This window comes from Anomaloglossus baeobatrachus, chromosome 2, assembly GCF_048569485.1.
Source record: "Anomaloglossus baeobatrachus isolate aAnoBae1 chromosome 2, aAnoBae1.hap1, whole genome shotgun sequence".
NCBI classification, from domain to species: Eukaryota; Metazoa; Chordata; class Amphibia; order Anura; family Aromobatidae; genus Anomaloglossus; species Anomaloglossus baeobatrachus.
The window spans coordinates 680102767-680117536 of NC_134354.1; the positions used below are offsets into that span (position 1 = coordinate 680102767).

Sequence of the window (14770 nt, forward strand, 5' to 3'; positions counted from 1 at the left end):
CACTGGGAGTGGGCTCTTATCCACTGAGCCACTAGAGGCAACATTACTGGGCAATCGCACCCAAAGATATACATGATAAAAGTCTTTGCAGTGTTGGTAACAATCAAGGAGCCATTGACTGCCCCTCTTTTTATGTATGTACTTGTACTTCTAGAGGTTAGCTTTTTCCTTTAATTTGTCAGGTATCAGTTATGCTGTAGTTTTACTTTGATTTCAAGTACAAATTATACATATGGCCACAAGATATTTCAAGGTGTATGATTTATGCATAATTATTTTAATTAGGCAAATATTTCATTAGCTAAGTTACCCTTTAAACTATACTTTCTGTGATTCCTGCTAATTAACGGCTCATCTGACCATTATGAAATTTCTAATTATTAAAGAGGAGTCATTTACAGGAAAGAGGGGGAGACAATTACTGCAAAGGTAGAAGGAGAATTTAACCCCTTAATTAAGGCATTCAGTTTATTTTCATCTATTCGTGCATATTAATATCCACATTTGCAATTTAAATTTGTCTCCTTTACCGTGTTTCTGAATGTAAGACGCATGGACTCTGGTTAATTAAGCTTTAGGCTTGTTTCTGAATTTTTTTTCTGATCTTGCCCTGATATGATTATGTTGGGGAGACATTTTCTCATATGTTTATAGAATTGTAATAATGAAATGTGTATCACTCATAATGCAATTTTAATTATTCCTTAAATCTCCTTAAGATCACAATTTATCTGTATATTATTATGGTGTCATTTCTGACATTTAATATAGTAATACAGTTATGATATTGTTAATTATTCACATTGAGATAGTTTAATACTGTATAGTCTATGGCCCCAATTTATCAAGTAGTTTTTATCAGTTTTATGGCATAAAACTGCTTGAAATGTGTCAAATGTTTTTGTGCAAAATCATAATTGCACAAAAATTGCACATTTTGTTCTTTTTATGCCAGGTCTGCCAACTTTTTAAAGAGTAGGCTAGCTTAACCAAGAGGGGGCATAGTCAAACATCGCTTAGAAATACATCAAGGTTTGCGTAAAAAAAGTGATGTTATGGTACAAATGTACTCCAATTCCAGACTGGTACACATTTCTTGGCTGAAAGACACGTTACATTTTTTGTCTCAGAAGTCCAAACTATTGTTCCAATATTTTTATAAAGTTTAAGGAAACTAAGGTCTCAATTCATCAAAGCTGGTGTTGTGAATGTTAGACTTGATGGATACTGTGCTGAAGTAAGATGTGCCAAATTCATTAAAAGGCAAGTAGATCTTAATAAGTTTGGTGTATCTGTAAAGAATAGGTGCCAAGAATTCAATGACACAATACATGCAACTCAGTAAGGCTATGTGCGCACAGTGCGTTTTTCGCGGTGTTTTGCGCGTTTTTCGGGTGCGTTTTTGGCCTCAAAACTGCAGTACTTTGCTTCCCCAGCAAAGTCTATGAGTTTTCATTTTTGCTGTCCGCACACATCTGTTTTTTTTACCTGCGTTTTTGAGTTAAAAAAAAAAAATGGACATGTCAGTTCTTTCCTGCGTTTTTCTGCGTTTTCCCCCCATGCAATGCATTGGAAAAACGCAGCAAAACGCAGAGATCAAAAACGCAGCAAAACGCAGCCAAAAACGCTCCAAATCGCGGCAAAAACGCATGCGTTTTTTTATGCGTTTTTTCGATGCAGGTGCGTTTTTGTGCGTTTTTAGCGGCCAAAAACGCACAAAAACGCAGCGTCAAAAAGACGCAGTGTGCGAACCTAACCTAAGGCTGCTTTCACACATCCGGCTTGAGCTGTGCGGCTCAATCCAGCTGTGCAAGCTATGCAACGGATGCGGTGAAAACACCGCATCCTTTGCATAAGTTTTTCCCATGCGGCCCGTCCGGTTTTTGCCGCTTGAGGCATGCTACTGAGCATGCGCAGTGGCAAAAACCGCATGCGGCGGCCGGATGCGGTTTTTGCCGCATCACACCGCATCCGGCCGCCATAGGCATGCATTGAAAAATGCGCCGCATCGGACAAATGCGGTGCGATGCGGTTTTTTTCGCCACACGAAAAAGCATGCCAGGCAACGTTCCATCCGGCCGCCGCATCGGCTAAATCTGCCGCATGCGGCAAAAACCGGATGGAACGCAAGGCCTTGCAGCACAATGCGGCACTAATTAAAGTCTATGCATAAAAAAAGCAACCGGCAGCAAAAAAAAAACGGTTGCGATTTTCCTGCAAAGTGCCGGATTGTGCCGCATTGCAGAAACCGGAGGTGTGAAAGCAGCCTAAGTGCCCACAAGTATACATCACAGCTGAAAGGCACACCACTGGCCTTGATACCCTGGCAATGCATAATATATATATATATATATATATATATATATATATATATTATTGCATTTTTAAGTATATAATGAACTGCATTGGTGTGATGAACATTTTTATTAATACACCTAATTGTATTTTTGTTTTATTTCCCACCAGAAATAGATGAAGATCGGACCCCGAACCCATTACAAAAGGTAACTGCAAAATTAATAACAATATAATCAGAACATATTACAGCATGTCATGTTATTATGAGAAACTTGATTTCTGTACCTAGGCACGTATGGTTAGAGCTGCACTGAATTTATCATTTGCGTCTATGTGGCCTCCAATGTTTGTGCAGATCACCATCATCTTTTGAAACTGAAATAACTTTTGACATCAGTCAAAAATCATTTTGTTTAGTCAGGTTCATTATGTAATATACAATGTAATACTGGACAACCACAGTATCTTTCCTCTGAGTTTGTTTTTATAACTGGGAACAACAAGTAAAGGTACTTACTCATGGAACAGACAATAGGACTCCAATCTGAGCTTTTTTTTAACCTAAATAGATTTTGCACTAGGGCGTAATTACAGTGGGTGCAGGAGAACTCGGCCCTGGAGCACAGGGGGCCCGATAGGTTCTCTTGGTTCATAAAGGGGCTTTAGATGCTAGCGATATCGGTACCGATATCGCTAGCGTGCATACCCGCCCCCATCGTTTGTGCGACACGGACATATCGCTGCCCGTCGCGCACAAAATCGCGCTACCCCATCACACGGCTTACCTGCCCTGCGACGTCGCTCTGGCCGTTCATCCGCCTCCTTTCTAAGGGGGCTGGTCGTTCGGCGTCACAGCGACATAACACGGCAGGCGTCCAATAGAAGCGGAGGGGCGGAGATGAGCGGGACGTGACATCCCGCACACCTCCTTCCTTCCGCATTGGCGGTGGAGGAAGGTAAGGAGACATTCGTCGCTCCTGCGGTGTCGCACAAAGCGATGTGTGCTGCCGCAGGAAGAGGAACAACATCGCTAATGAGAGGTAAACGATTTTTTGTTTTAGGACGACCTCTCCGTGGCAAACGATTTTGGCTGCTTTTGTGATCGTTTTAGGTCACACATAAGTGTCACACACTGTGATATCGTTAATGACGCCGGATGTGCGTCACTAACGACGTGACCCCGATGATAAAACATTAACGATATCGTAGCGCGTAAAGCCCCCTTCAGAGTCGACCAGTTTTATCAACAGGAGATTATCACTAGAGGACTGGTAAATCTGCTACCATGTAGCCTTTCATATTAATTAGCTCTGTATAACCCCGCCCCCACCACTGATTTCCTATGCACAGTGGACACCAAAAGCTGCCAATCAGTGGTCTTGGCGGGGTTATACAGAGCTCTGCATTTAGTCAACTGGTTGATCTACAGCAAGTAAAGCAGTGATTTTATCAAAACTACAGCAAGCAGCCCAGAAAGTTATACAATGCTGGAATCAGGGATTCTGCTACCTCATCTGAGAGGAGCATAATGTAGACACAAAAATCTGGGACAGATTCCCTTTAACTCATTCATGACCTAAGACGTAATGGTATGTCCTAAATAATGAAGAGGTGCTCAGCGCTGTCTGCTGCAGTGAGCCAGCGGCGATCCCTGCACGTCTGCTGATTTGAACAGAAGACGTGTGCCTCGCAGGCAAGGGTGGATCCGCCATACACCTGCGCCTCTTAAGCTCTTAAATCGCTCTGTCAAAATGTGACAGCACGATTTGAATGGCCGCAGCAGGGAAATTGCCTTTCCCTTCCGCCGCCATCGGAGGCCCCATGACGCGATCAGCCATTGGTTGCCATGGTAGTGATGGGTCATATGATGATGCCTCTTGCTATCATGACATAGTTCCTGTTACAGCTGAGAGAGAGCTGGCAGTAACAAGAACGCAGCATTTCTGCTGATATGAGCGATGCAGCTCTGATCAGCAGAAATTAATGAGTGATCAGACTACTGATCCTTATAGCCCTCTAGTGGGATTAGTAAAATAAGAAAAAAGTTTTAAAAAATATACACACATTTGGTATCGCCGCGTTCAGAAATGCCCGATCTATCAAAATATAAAATCAAGTTAACCTGATCATAAATGATGTAGCAAAAAAATTTCAAACACCAAAATGATGGTTTTTTTTGGTTGTCGCAAATTTTACTCAAAATGCAATAACAGGTGATCAAAACGCAGCATCTGCACAATAATGGTACCATTAAAAATGTCAGCTCAAGACGCAAAAAATAAGCAGTCACTAAGCCCCAGATCCTTAAAAATGAGAACGCTATGGGTCATGGAAAATGGCGCAAAAAGTGCGCCACTTTTTTTGGACAAATTTCTGAATTTTTTTTAACCCCTTCAATAAAAGTAAACCTATACATGTTTGGTGTCTACGAACTCACACTGACCTGAGGCATCACACCGACAGATCATATTTACCATATAATGAACACGGTGAATAAAATACTCTCAAAACCATCGTGCAATCGCACTTTTTTTTTGCAATTTTTCCGCACTTGGAATTTGTTTGCCATTTTCCAGTACTCTATATGGTAAAACTTAAGGTTTCATTTAAAAGTACAACTAGCCCCGCAAAAAAATGAGCCCTCATATGGCAAGATTGACAGAAAAATAAAAAAGTTATGGCTCACGGAAGAAGGAGCAAAAAAAAAAAAAAGAATTGCTTAGGGGTGAAGGGGTTAAATGATGACATTTTGGCTACCAACAGCCACCACCTTAGGGGGTTCAGCATATACCGTATATTAGGTTAAAAAAACAAACCATAAAGTACAGTATATGGCACTCGTGTAAGATACCTATATAATAGCCCATAAATATTTATTATGCAGAAGATTTTGCAGTAACTCATTGTGAGACTCGGATCCCCTGCCGCTCACATGCCATTTTCATTCTGAATGTCATTTTTAAAAGCTTTTTTCTCTCTGGGAGGAATGGCAGAATGTCTTTTGAGGTCTAACCATCTTTCCAGTCACTATATCTTCTGAAAGATAAATTATCTGACATAGTTGATGATAACATGATATCACAGCATGTAGATGAGGCTCTCGCCTACTGAGCTCTCTGCATGGAAAGCAAAGTGTGATTTGTGGGATTTACCAGATAAAATGACAATTTACTGATTTATGTGCTTATGAAAACTAGAATTTAACTTTATTCTTTCCATACAAAAATAAAAATAGATTCAGGATTAGCTTTTTCATCAGCTTGTTTGATCATTCCGGTTTCTCTCGATAGTCGTCAATGAAATAGATATCAGATTACAATTCGTAGGTCTGAAGACAGTTTCGTAAAGCTGGTCATGCACGTCAGGCAGCTCATGGGCAACCACTCATTTTATTGATTGCTTCTCCTCTCAACCCCCAATATAAAATGTGTGTGGCCTGAGCGTGCTTTCGTTTTCAATATCAAGAGAAAATAAATTACTGCAAGACACCTCTAGTGATGGCTTATCTCAGGGGACAGGAAAAAGGATTGAGCATGTGGAAATCCAACATGCCCAAGCATTCTTTTCCCCAAACATCTGCTGTGGCTGGAAAGATGGAACTGCCCCATACATGCACCTCCTACCTGTGCAGCTGCCCCCCACTGCCTGCCGTCCAGTCCTCCGCAGTTCTTCTTTTTACCGCTGCGCACCACAACGCTGGTCTCTTCTTGCTAGTATGAGAGTTTTCACCACAACCAGTTCATAGAAGTCCATGTATATGTGGCGCCCTGGACAAGCCAGGGGCCACAGAGCACAACATCCACACACCCCACACTCCCACCAGGCACACCGAAGTCAGACACAAAACCCTTGTTGCCTTCCTCCAGGGGCTGATGATCACACCAGGGGGTGGGCCAGGTGGTTGGTCCCGCCCACCAAGGAGTTCACAGTCCTGGAGGCGGGAAAACCAGGCAGATAGAGTTTGGAAGTGAAAGTGAGCAGAAGGAAGTAGTAGTTGAGCAGCCTGAAGTTGGTCCGGGTGTGTGGCCCGGACAGATCAGCAAGCTTGGCAGACGGTGGTGACCGTCTGCAGGAGTGGCCGATTGTAGTCTACCGTAAGGACCGTGGACGGGCGGTGGCCCGGCGGTACCGGACTGGTACACAAAGAGAAGCCAGCACCATCTGGCAGGGGATTTTCGGACCCCGGCAAGGCTAGGAGTCGCCGTGAATTTGCCGAATCCGTTAGTGAAGGGGACCTCCTGGGATTCCAAACAGTCAAGTCCCGACAGAAGGCAACAGTCCAACCAACAGAGGGAGACACCGCCACCGCCAAGGCAACCGTTTCTCAGGGCCAGCGCCTGCGGGCAAAGAGGGGCTCCTCCAGCCCATATCCAAGCTGGGGAGCGGGTTACCGGTGGGAACCCATCGGAACCATCAACCGTACTTAGGTGCAGGGAAAGGCAGTCACCATCAACCTGCCGGGAGAAACAACACCGCAGCCGTTTGTGGGACCCGTCCATCCAGCCGAGTGTTTTACCGAGAACTGTGTCTTCATCATTGGGCTGAGTGAGTACCACCGTGCTGTGCGGCACAGCGCTGCCCCTGCGACCCTGCACCTCGCCAGGCCCCGTAACCCGCCTGCCATCCATCCCTACCCCATCACCGGGCCCCGGGACAACCAACCCCCTACCCACGGAGGGGAGAACTAACAACAAAGCTGCTCCCTGTCACCGCTCCCGGGATCCCCGTCCAGAGCAGCGGTGGTGTCACCATTATCACCACAGCCGTGGTTGGCGTCATGGACAATAAATCCCCACAATCAATCCAAACCCCCCCTTTTCACTCACGGGCGAGGAGCGCCACTCGAGTCCCCGGGATCCGACCCACCGCTCGAGCCACCACTGAGCAGCAGCACCAGCGGCCGGACCCGAGCAGTGGGAGAGCGCAGCGTCCCCTCCTCCGCCCGCGACATATGTTGTGTTGACGTGGCGCCTATTATGATGTTCCAATGTATGGTGCGACAAATGATGCATAGTGTCCGTTGAGACCTCGTGCTGATCCAGAAAATTCAATTTAGAGGAAAGATGTCTTCGGCCCCCTTCACACGTGCGTGATAAAAACACACATTTTTCACGGGCCGTGGTGTGGTGTGTATATGTGTGTGTGGTGTGTTCAATGTGTGCTCCTCTTGTGCTATCTGTGATAGCACACCGGCAGCAGAAACTTCTATATTCACCTCTCCCCAGCGCTGCTGTCACCGGTGCTGCTGCTGCTTCTTGATCAGTGAATATGCATGAGCTTAATGAGCAGGCCTGGAAACAAGTGACCACAGCTTCGAAGACAGCAGGATAGGAAACAGGTGAGTATAGAAAATTATTTTATTTCAAAGACATGTGTTTTCTCTGCTACATGTCACCCTGATGTCACATGGATCATATCAGTGTGTGGTCCTTGTGACACCCGTGCTGCTGGAGAAAAACTAACATGTCGTCATGTGGAGCACATGGACATATATGTGCTCCACATGGATACACATCAGGGATGTGTGCGCAGACCCATCGATTTGGTCTGCATATGTCCATATCTTTGGTACGTATGAAAACGGACGTCATGCGTACCAGAATCATGGACGTGTCAAGGAGGCATTAGATGCAGTATGTGATGACGAAAAGAAGAGGCCCGGAGGGACAGATGACGGGCAGAGAGCAGTGGGGGTATTCGCACAGGTGAGCGGGGAGGTACTATTTTCTTTAAACCTTTCTCTGGCCCTATACGGTGATGTTGTGCAGTGAAAATCAGAAAAAGTCTGTATTCCGGAGAATGCGGATTTTTGTAAAATTAAATTCCACATGAATAAATTTGCCCATCTCTATGAATTGTGCCCGGCGACCTTAAAAGGGCTGTGTCATCAGAAAATAGCTTATTCTTAATATTAAGCTGTGAGATATATTTATGAACTTTCTTGGTGATTGTTTCTTTAATTTACATGACGATATTGAAGTACACATAATCATTAAATTTTCTCACTGACCTCTGACCTATCGAGGTTATTTTTTGGTAATCATGTAATTATGATAACACCCAAGGTAGTGTCAGTAACTAGCATATATAAATAACACAAAATCAACCTCAACAGGTGATAGTCACAGCTCACCTCCTCCCCTTTTGTGCACAATGTCATCTGTACAGGTCACAGAGCATGTCTAGAGATCTCTACTATAAAAGTCAATGAACATAGCCAGTCTATTGTTCCTATGGTCCATTTAGCTGCTCCAAACTGTTTCTCTAAATCCATTTTTATCAGAAAGCAAAATGGCCACCTCATGATGTATGGGCAGTGCACTGCTTACGAATAAAATAGGTTCTGTAGGCTTGTTCTTAAGATGAATTTATATGTAAGTTGGAGCTGGTAGAGGGTCGGCAGAAGATAAAAAAAAAAAATAATGATCCACACCTCATCCCTCACCTCTCTGACCGCCCCTTACTTGCTGGCCGTCATCACACCCTCTTCTTTCTATTGCTTTGCGCAGCATCTGCGGCCTCATAGCTATAAGCCCAGACTTCCAACCACATCCAGGCCTTGGAGATCATTGAGCATAATAAGGTTGTGGCAAGTGTTTTGAGGTCATCATGACATTGTGACCGTATGATACAATGACCTCCGAGACCTGGACAAGAAATAGAAAAAAAGATTTCCTTTCACTGTCTGCTTTTAAATGATTAAGAAACAATATACAGTGCCTTGCGAAAGTATTCGACCCCCTTAAATTTTTCAACCTTTTCCCACTTTTCAGGCTTCAAACATAAAGATAAAAATTTTAATTTTATGGTGAAGAATCAACAAGTGGTACACAATTGTGAAGTTGAACGAAATTTATTGCTTATTTTAAACTTTTTAAAAAAATAAATAACTGAAAATTGAGACGTGCAATATTATTAGTCCCTTTTAAGTTAATACTTTGTAACGCCACCTTTTGCTGCGATTACAGCTGCAGTCGCTTGGGGTATGTGTCTATCAGTTTTGCACATCGAGAGACTGAAATTCTTGCCCATTCTTCCTTTGCAAACAGCTGGAGCTGAGTGAGGTTGGATGGAGAGCGTTTGTGAACAGCAGTTTTCAGCTATTTCCACAGATTCTCGATTGGATTCAGGTCTGGACTTTGACTTGACACCTGGATACGTTTATTTGTGAAACATTCCATTGTAGATTTTGCTTTTTGTTTGGGAACATTGTCTTGTTGGAAGACAAGTCTTCAACCCAGTCTCAGGTCTTTTGCAGACTCCAACAGGTTCTCTTCAAGAATTGTCTTGTATTTGGCTCCATCCATCTTCCCATCAATTTTAACCATCTTCCATGTCCCTGCTGAAGAAAAGCAGGCCCAAATCATGATGCTGCCAACACCATGTTTGACAGTGGGGATGGTGTGTTCAGGGTGATGACCTATGTTGCTTTTTCGCCAAACATATCATTTGGAATTGTGCCCAAATAGTTTGATTTTGATTTCATCTGACCAGAGCACCTTCTTCCACATGTTTCGTGTGTCTTCCAGGTGGCTTATGGCAAACTTTAAATGACACTTTTTATGGATATCTTTGAGAAATGGCTTTCTCCTTGCCACTCTTCCATAAAGGCCAGATTTGTGCAGTGTACGACTGATTGTTGTCCTATGGACAGACTCTCCCACCTCAGATGTAGATCTCTGCAGTTCATCCAGAGTGATCATGGGCCTCTTGGCTGCATCTCTGATCAGTCTTCGACGGCCGGGTCTTGATAGATTTGCAGTGGCATCATACTCCTTCCATTTCAATATGATCGCTTGCATAGTGTTCTTTGGGATGTTTAAAGTTTTGGAAATCTTTTTGTAACCAAATCCGGCTTTAAACTTCTCCACAACAGTATCACAGACCTGCCTGTTGTGTTCCTTGGTCTTCATGATGCTCTCTGCGCTTTAAACAGAACACTGAGACTATCACAGAGCAGGTGCATTTATACGGAGACTTGATTACACACAGGTGGCTTATATTTATCATCATCAGTCATTTAGGACAACATTGGATCATTCAGAGTTCCTCAAAGAACTTCTGGAGTGACTTTTCTTCCATGGTGTGACCTGACTGCCATTATCCGCAGTCTGTCAATCCGGAAGTCAGGTCATGTGAGGTCACACTGGGGGCTCTCCCACTGTGAAAGTTGAAGCTATTGGCAGATTGCTGGTCATGGCCGTGTCCCGCAGTCCAGTAATCCGGCAGCACTTTCACTGAGGGCAGCAGGGGAGCCCCCAGTTTGACCTCAGGTGACCTGACTGCTGGACTGTGCGTAACTGCCGTGTCCTGTAGTCCAACAGTCAGGTCATCTGAGATCACACTGTAGGAACCCGGGTGTGAATTCCAGTGAACTGAGTGATGTCACCGGCTCACAGCTGGGTCCACCTCGGCTGTCGGTTATTCCCAGAGCCTGCAGTAAGCCTCTTTGCAGCCTCTGGATGTAGCAGAGCTGAGGGTCATCATGGGACTGTGTATGAATTATGATGGATCTGGAAGGGTGTTTTGGGGGTTAATAAAGGGGTGAAAGAGGGTGTTTGTGTTTTATTTCTTTTCACTTACAGGATTATAATGAGGGTGTCCCATAGATGCCTCAGATTACTAATCTAGGGACTGATGGCAGCCATGAGAGGCATCAGCGCGTGCACAGATTTTTTTTTTTTTACATCTGCGCATGCGCCCCTGCAGCTCTTAAGGCCACTTTACACACAGAGATAAATCTTTGGCAGATCTGTGGTTGCAGTGAAATTGTGGACAATCAGTGCCAGGTTTGTGGCTGTGTACAAATGGAACAATATGTCCATGATTTCACTGCAACCACAGATCTGCCAAAGATTTATCTCTGTGTGTAAAGTGGCCTTTAGTCTTGACCGCAATGTCTTCAATAAAATAGCGTTGGAGATTGTGGTACGCGCATGCACAGACTCCGGCGCCATTTTCATGAAGACAGAATTACTGTGGCAATGCAAATGTGGCACCAACAACCGCAATGGCAGCACAGCGCAATATTCAAATAAAGAAATGGGGGCAAGCCAAGAGGACGCAGGATTAGAACTTTACAGTAAGGACCCGATCCACAAAGACCTGCCCCCGTTGCACCCGTCAATCAAAGTGCACAGCATTTCTGCAACTTTGATTAAAGATATTTCCGCAATCAAGCATCTGATTTTTCCACAACAGGTATGCCTGGATTCAGGATCTTAGTACCAATATGCCACTGCCTTTAGTTCATATCACAAAATTCTGGTGGTTGGCTCTCTTTAAATGTTTGGCCACGCTGTGATGCACTGAGCGCCTGTCCTTGTTTTGAGCTGTCATTTTGTGCTGACAGAGTCCCTTTTTAGTCCATACATGTAGTTTTATGGTATTGAAAGATCCATATCAGATAAAATAAAAATCTATATTATGACTTATATTTCTCATGTGGCCAGTGCCCATCTGCTGCATGATTCAGTCCAGTTATTCAATATTTCATGCTCTTTTAGAAATGGAGAATAAAAATTGGATCAGATAAAGTCCAGATGTACACAGTAGACAATGAAATGTAACTAATCACTACTAGTGAAGGTAAATATAGCACAATTGTATAATACATTTTTATGCACCACATACAAAATACAATTCAATAATATGCATTGAAATAATAACACAATGATATGCAATAATTTGACAAACGCTTGCTACTTTTTATTATTTTCCGTCTTGACCTTTGACGTGCTGGATGTGTATTTTGAAGTCATTGGCTCTTACTCAAGGAATATGCCCCAAAATTAACATTAAGGTACATGGCAGGGTGTTGTAAACTCACGAACACAAAAAAATAAGTGAGTAAACACTTAATGGGCAACTCGTGAAATCTTTTGCATTAGACAACTGGAGTGATATGCTTTGAAAAGCTACGAAACTCTTGAGCAAAGCAAAGTGTCACAACAATTTTGCTGCTTTTTCTACTTTCACACCAGTTTACAGCAGCTCAAGCAAAGTGGATGGAACTGCGTAAGAGGCAAAATCGGTTGTGGCTTCAATCACGTTAAGTTCTGCAAAACTGCATATTTTTTTTTGTCAGAAACGCTACTCCAGTCTGTGAAGGTGTCACATATAGTGATGTGTGCTGCCGCAGGAACGACGAATAACATCGTACCTGCTGCAGCAACGATAATCGGGATAGGAACGACTGGTCAACGATCAGCGATTTGGTAAGTAATTTTGATCGTTAATGGTCGTTCCTGCGTTTCACACGCAACGACATCGCTAATGAGGCCGGATGTGCGTCACGAATTCCGTGACCCCCAACGACATCTTGTTAGCGATGTCGTTGCGTGTCAAGCCCGCTTAAGCCTTCAGTGATTTCTATTTTGACTAATAAAAGAATCATCTCTTAAATCTAAATTTCTAAGCAATACATGACTGATCATTTGTTTTCTGGCGTGAACAATACCTTGTGTTTTAGTGACAAATGATCGGATCGGTAGAAGTCAGGAGAAGGGGACAGATTAAGTCCTGGTCTGAAAAAAACAGGTCTGTGCCCCTATTGATTAGTAAAAAAAGAACAAAAAAAATTGAATCCATTGAGGTAAAGACATAATGATTGATTCGTACACCATTCAGAGTGTCACAGTGATATCTGACAACATGCTTCTTTGTCTCTTACAGTCTACTTTATCTATGTCACCACATCAGAGGAAAAAAGTGTCACGCACAACACCCACCATGAAAGGTACGGAGTGACTGATGAAGGCATTTATATGTCCATGTGTTTTGCATTTATGCTTTGTATCATTGTCTTTTTTTCCTGCAGAGAAATTAAGAACAAATTAAAGCACAATAGAAAATAATAATATAATTAGTCAACTTTGATGGATAGTGTCACAAACAGGGAATAGTATGTCAAAAGACTACTGATCTATTGTATAACCCCAGTGGAAAGACCATTTTATGAAGATTAGAGATTGGTTGCCCTCAGGAGCCTGACATGACTGGACATCTATGTCTTCAATTCTGAAGGGAACTTTTAATTGAGCTTAAAGCCTCTGATAACAATAGGCTGGCTCCTAACAATGTAACAATGGAACAATGTACAGTGTGACAGAAAATGTGCTCTGTAATTACAAGCCATTATTTCCAAGAGCCGCATTTTATACAGGAGCTATTTTATTCAGTGTCATAAGCAGAGGTTGATACTTAGCCCAGAACCTTTTTATTTCCATTTTGAAAATAAAAAATAAAATAAAAACATATAAGGCTGATGAGTTAATAGACAATTAAAGTATAATGATTAACTTTTTCACATAACTTGCTAATATAATTAGCTGACGACTGATAACGCATCTGTGTAAATTGAGTTCCTGGAAGTATTTGTGTTCAGTGTTCTGATTTGCTCTCACAATGGGAAATTATATAATTCATGAAAACGTTTTCACCAAATGTCCCCAGAATAGTGAATAAAAATAGTGTAGAAATATCATGTAATCTTTCTGAAAAGTCTTACTTGTTTTTATTCAAAGGAGGCCTTCAATAGTAAAGATGTGGTCTTCCTTAATGGGAATCTGTCAACAGGTTTTTCCTATGTAATCTTAGGACAGCGTGTGGTAGGGTCAAAACATGTGTGTTTTTTTTAATTTACAATGAAGGTTTTATCACCAGATGACTAAGGGGTACTTCTCACATAGCGAGATCGCTACTGAGATCGCTGCTGAGTCACGTTTTTTTGTGACGCACCAGTGACCTCATTAGCGATCTCGCTGTGTGTGTCACTGAGCAGTGATCTGGCCCCTACTGCGAGATCGCTGCTCGTTACACACAGTGGTGGTTAATTTTTTGGACGTTGCTCTCCCGCTGTGAAGCACACATCACTGTGTGTGACAGTGAGACAAATCAAATAATATAACCCTTTAAAAATCTATTTTATTAATTAAACTTAAAATTATCCAATACACCATGGGCAAATACTACAAAAGAGGAAAAAGGGAGGAGGGTAAAGTTCTCACCCTAAAATATGCACCTCCCTCCTGTCCACTATCTTACCGTGGAGGTTGGCACCCTAATGATGACAAAAATGGCGCCCCCACTCGACGACGGCTGTCCCTAAAAATTCTCTATTTCACCCTCAAAAAGTCTTGAATAATACAGGTTATGAGATATGCGGGTAGGGCACATTTAAGATAGTGGATAGGGTACTGGGGACAATCACATGTACTACAACCTGGTTTGCATACCAGATTGAGATAAGGGTAAACACGGATTCTATTGCTCTTGGAAGGGAGTCCTGGTACAAATGTATCCCCTCCTGTCCTCAATCAGGACGGGACAGTGCCCCAATAGGGAATCCGGTGACCCTAACCCTAGACTAGCCTCAGGTAGCCCTAAAATACCCCTGGTTCACATTTATATCAGGTTATCAAAACACTAGTAACAAGGTGTTTGACAGCGAGAGAGCAATGATCTGAATGTG

The 14770-nt window shown here is 43.0% G+C and overlaps 1 protein-coding gene across 1 annotated transcript in view; it reads left to right on the top strand.

The window, feature by feature from the left end:
• Positions 1–14770, top strand: part of PPP1R1A (protein phosphatase 1 regulatory inhibitor subunit 1A) — a 260869-nt gene that overhangs the window by 218452 nt on the left and 27647 nt on the right. The window contains exons 3-4 of the mRNA XM_075334515.1: positions 2467–2504; positions 12973–13036. Coding sequence (XP_075190630.1) covers positions 2467–2504; positions 12973–13036 — 102 coding nt within the window. The remainder of the gene's footprint in view (positions 1–2466; positions 2505–12972; positions 13037–14770) is intronic.